At 35.0% G+C, this 1962-nt stretch overlaps 1 protein-coding gene across 1 annotated transcript; it reads left to right on the top strand.

Annotated features, from left to right (window-relative positions):
* Positions 1–600: 600 nt before the first annotated feature.
* Positions 601–1643, top strand: LOC128200713 (putative nuclease HARBI1; the record flags this gene model as incomplete). The annotated part of the gene is made up of 3 exons (XM_052894971.1): positions 601–874; positions 932–1034; positions 1105–1643. Coding segments are annotated over exons 1-3 (916 nt in total), but the record flags the coding sequence as incomplete, so codon positions are not given.
* Between the last annotated feature and the right edge of the window lie 319 nt (positions 1644–1962).

Below are 1962 nucleotides of genomic sequence, written 5' to 3'. Positions count from 1 at the left end.
TCGGACCGACATTGAAAACATTTTGAAAACACATTTGTATGTTGTGGAACGTAAGTCGTTCGGACCGACAATTTGTGTTTTCGCTGAGTTTTCACTGACAGTTCACAAATTTATTTGTTTGTTTACATTTGAGCAACGAGAATGGTAAGTTTTGAAATCTTTAATATTTGCTTATAATTATTACTAAAGATCGTGTTTTTTAGAATTCTGAGAAAAAGATGTTAATTGCGAAAGCATTGGCTTTGAGAAGCCAAATAATATCCTGCTCATCGACAATTCTTCAAGAGAACTATTGGAATGTCTTACTTCTCAGCACCATGCCTTGACAAAAGAGATAGCCGAGTTAAAGAAACAATATCTAATCGTATTAGATTTAATAAAGGACCTTGGGATGCCGATTAATTCATGTTGGACAAAAGTGTGTATATGTTCCTATTGATGCAAAAGTTTTCAATTATATATTATTAATTCCAGCAACGTAAGAATCAGTTTTGGGAACACGATTGCCAACGAAACGGATCTGCTTTTTTTAAAGAGAACTTTCGCATGGACCGAGGTTCCTTTAACAAATTATGTGACATCCTCCGCCCGTTACAAAAAATGGATACAAATTACCGAAAAGCTATTCCTATCGAGAAAAGAGTGGCTATAACATTATTTGCTTTAGGGTCATCTGCAGAGTATCGTAGTATCGCCAACATGTTCGGTGTAGGAAAATCTACGGTTTGCGAAATTTTACTGGAATTTTGCACCGAAATCTGGAGATTACTGCAGCCATCCTGTTTTAAAATGTTGCCTCTAAACAGAGAAAATATAACCGAATTGGTGACTGGTTTCGAGGTAATTGGATTCCCACAATGCTTAGGAGCAATTGGTAAATATTGGTTATAAAATCTTAAATTTGCGCTAATGTTCTAATAATTGTTTACAGACGGATGCCACATTGAGATTCATCCATCATCTGACGAAGGTGTGGATTATTATAATTATAAAGGATGGTATTCCACCGTTTTAATGGCATTAGTTGATGCTAAGTAAAGTCTAAAAACTCAATATATGTACATATACATAAGTACATAAGTAATGTTTACAATATATTTTCAGATACCGTTTTACTTACATAAACGTAGGAAGTCCCGGGCGATGTAATGACTCTCAAATTTATGAGACGTCATCAGTTAAGAAAGAAATAGATAGTTGTCCTTTGCTAAGCGAAATGTCTAGAGAAATTTCAGGCGTAAATGTGCCAGTATTCATTATTGGGGATTCGGCTTTTCGATTTAGCAAACAACTAATGAAACCGTATCCATTTAGCGTAAATCAAAATAATGGTGAGAAGGTATTCAACTACGCTCTTTCGAAAACAAGTAGAGTTGTCGAAAATGCTTTTGGACACTTCAAGGCCCGCTTTCGACGCATCGGAAAAGGAATTGACAACTCTGTACGGAATGCCAACTCCATAATAAAAGCATGTTGCGTCCTTCACAATTTTTTAAATGATAACAACGACACGCTAAACGCTAAATGGTTACGCGCTTTGGAAGAGTTGGAGACTAGACGCCAGAATCCGTGTGATATTTCATATGCATCTGACGACCCAATTAATGGAGAAATGATTCGGACAGCACTTTGTACATATTTTGGTAAGTACATGTGCATATTGTATCACAATATCTACATTTTACACAATTGCATATACATTAAATCAAAGATAAAGTTGTACACACCAAACAAAATTCAATTTTATTTTCCATTTCCAGGCAAAATATGTCTTCCAAAAAAATCGATTAAACTAGAGCAGGCACCGATTATAATGAGTGGAATGTAAGTTTTCAAGTAGTTTTCAGCGAAAACTGTGTTTTCGTTAAAGCCATAACGGCAGTGCATTTGGAAAAATTCCATAATCTTATATTTTAGGTATAAAGTCGATTTTCTCGTATATACACATTTAACCATCAATGT

This window comes from Galleria mellonella, unplaced genomic scaffold (genome assembly GCF_026898425.1).
Source record: "Galleria mellonella isolate WM207_F2 unplaced genomic scaffold, CSIRO_AGI_GalMel_v1 utg25797, whole genome shotgun sequence".
NCBI lineage: Eukaryota > Metazoa > Arthropoda > Insecta > Lepidoptera > Pyralidae > Galleria > Galleria mellonella.
This window is presented reverse-complemented; position numbering and strand designations above follow the sequence as displayed.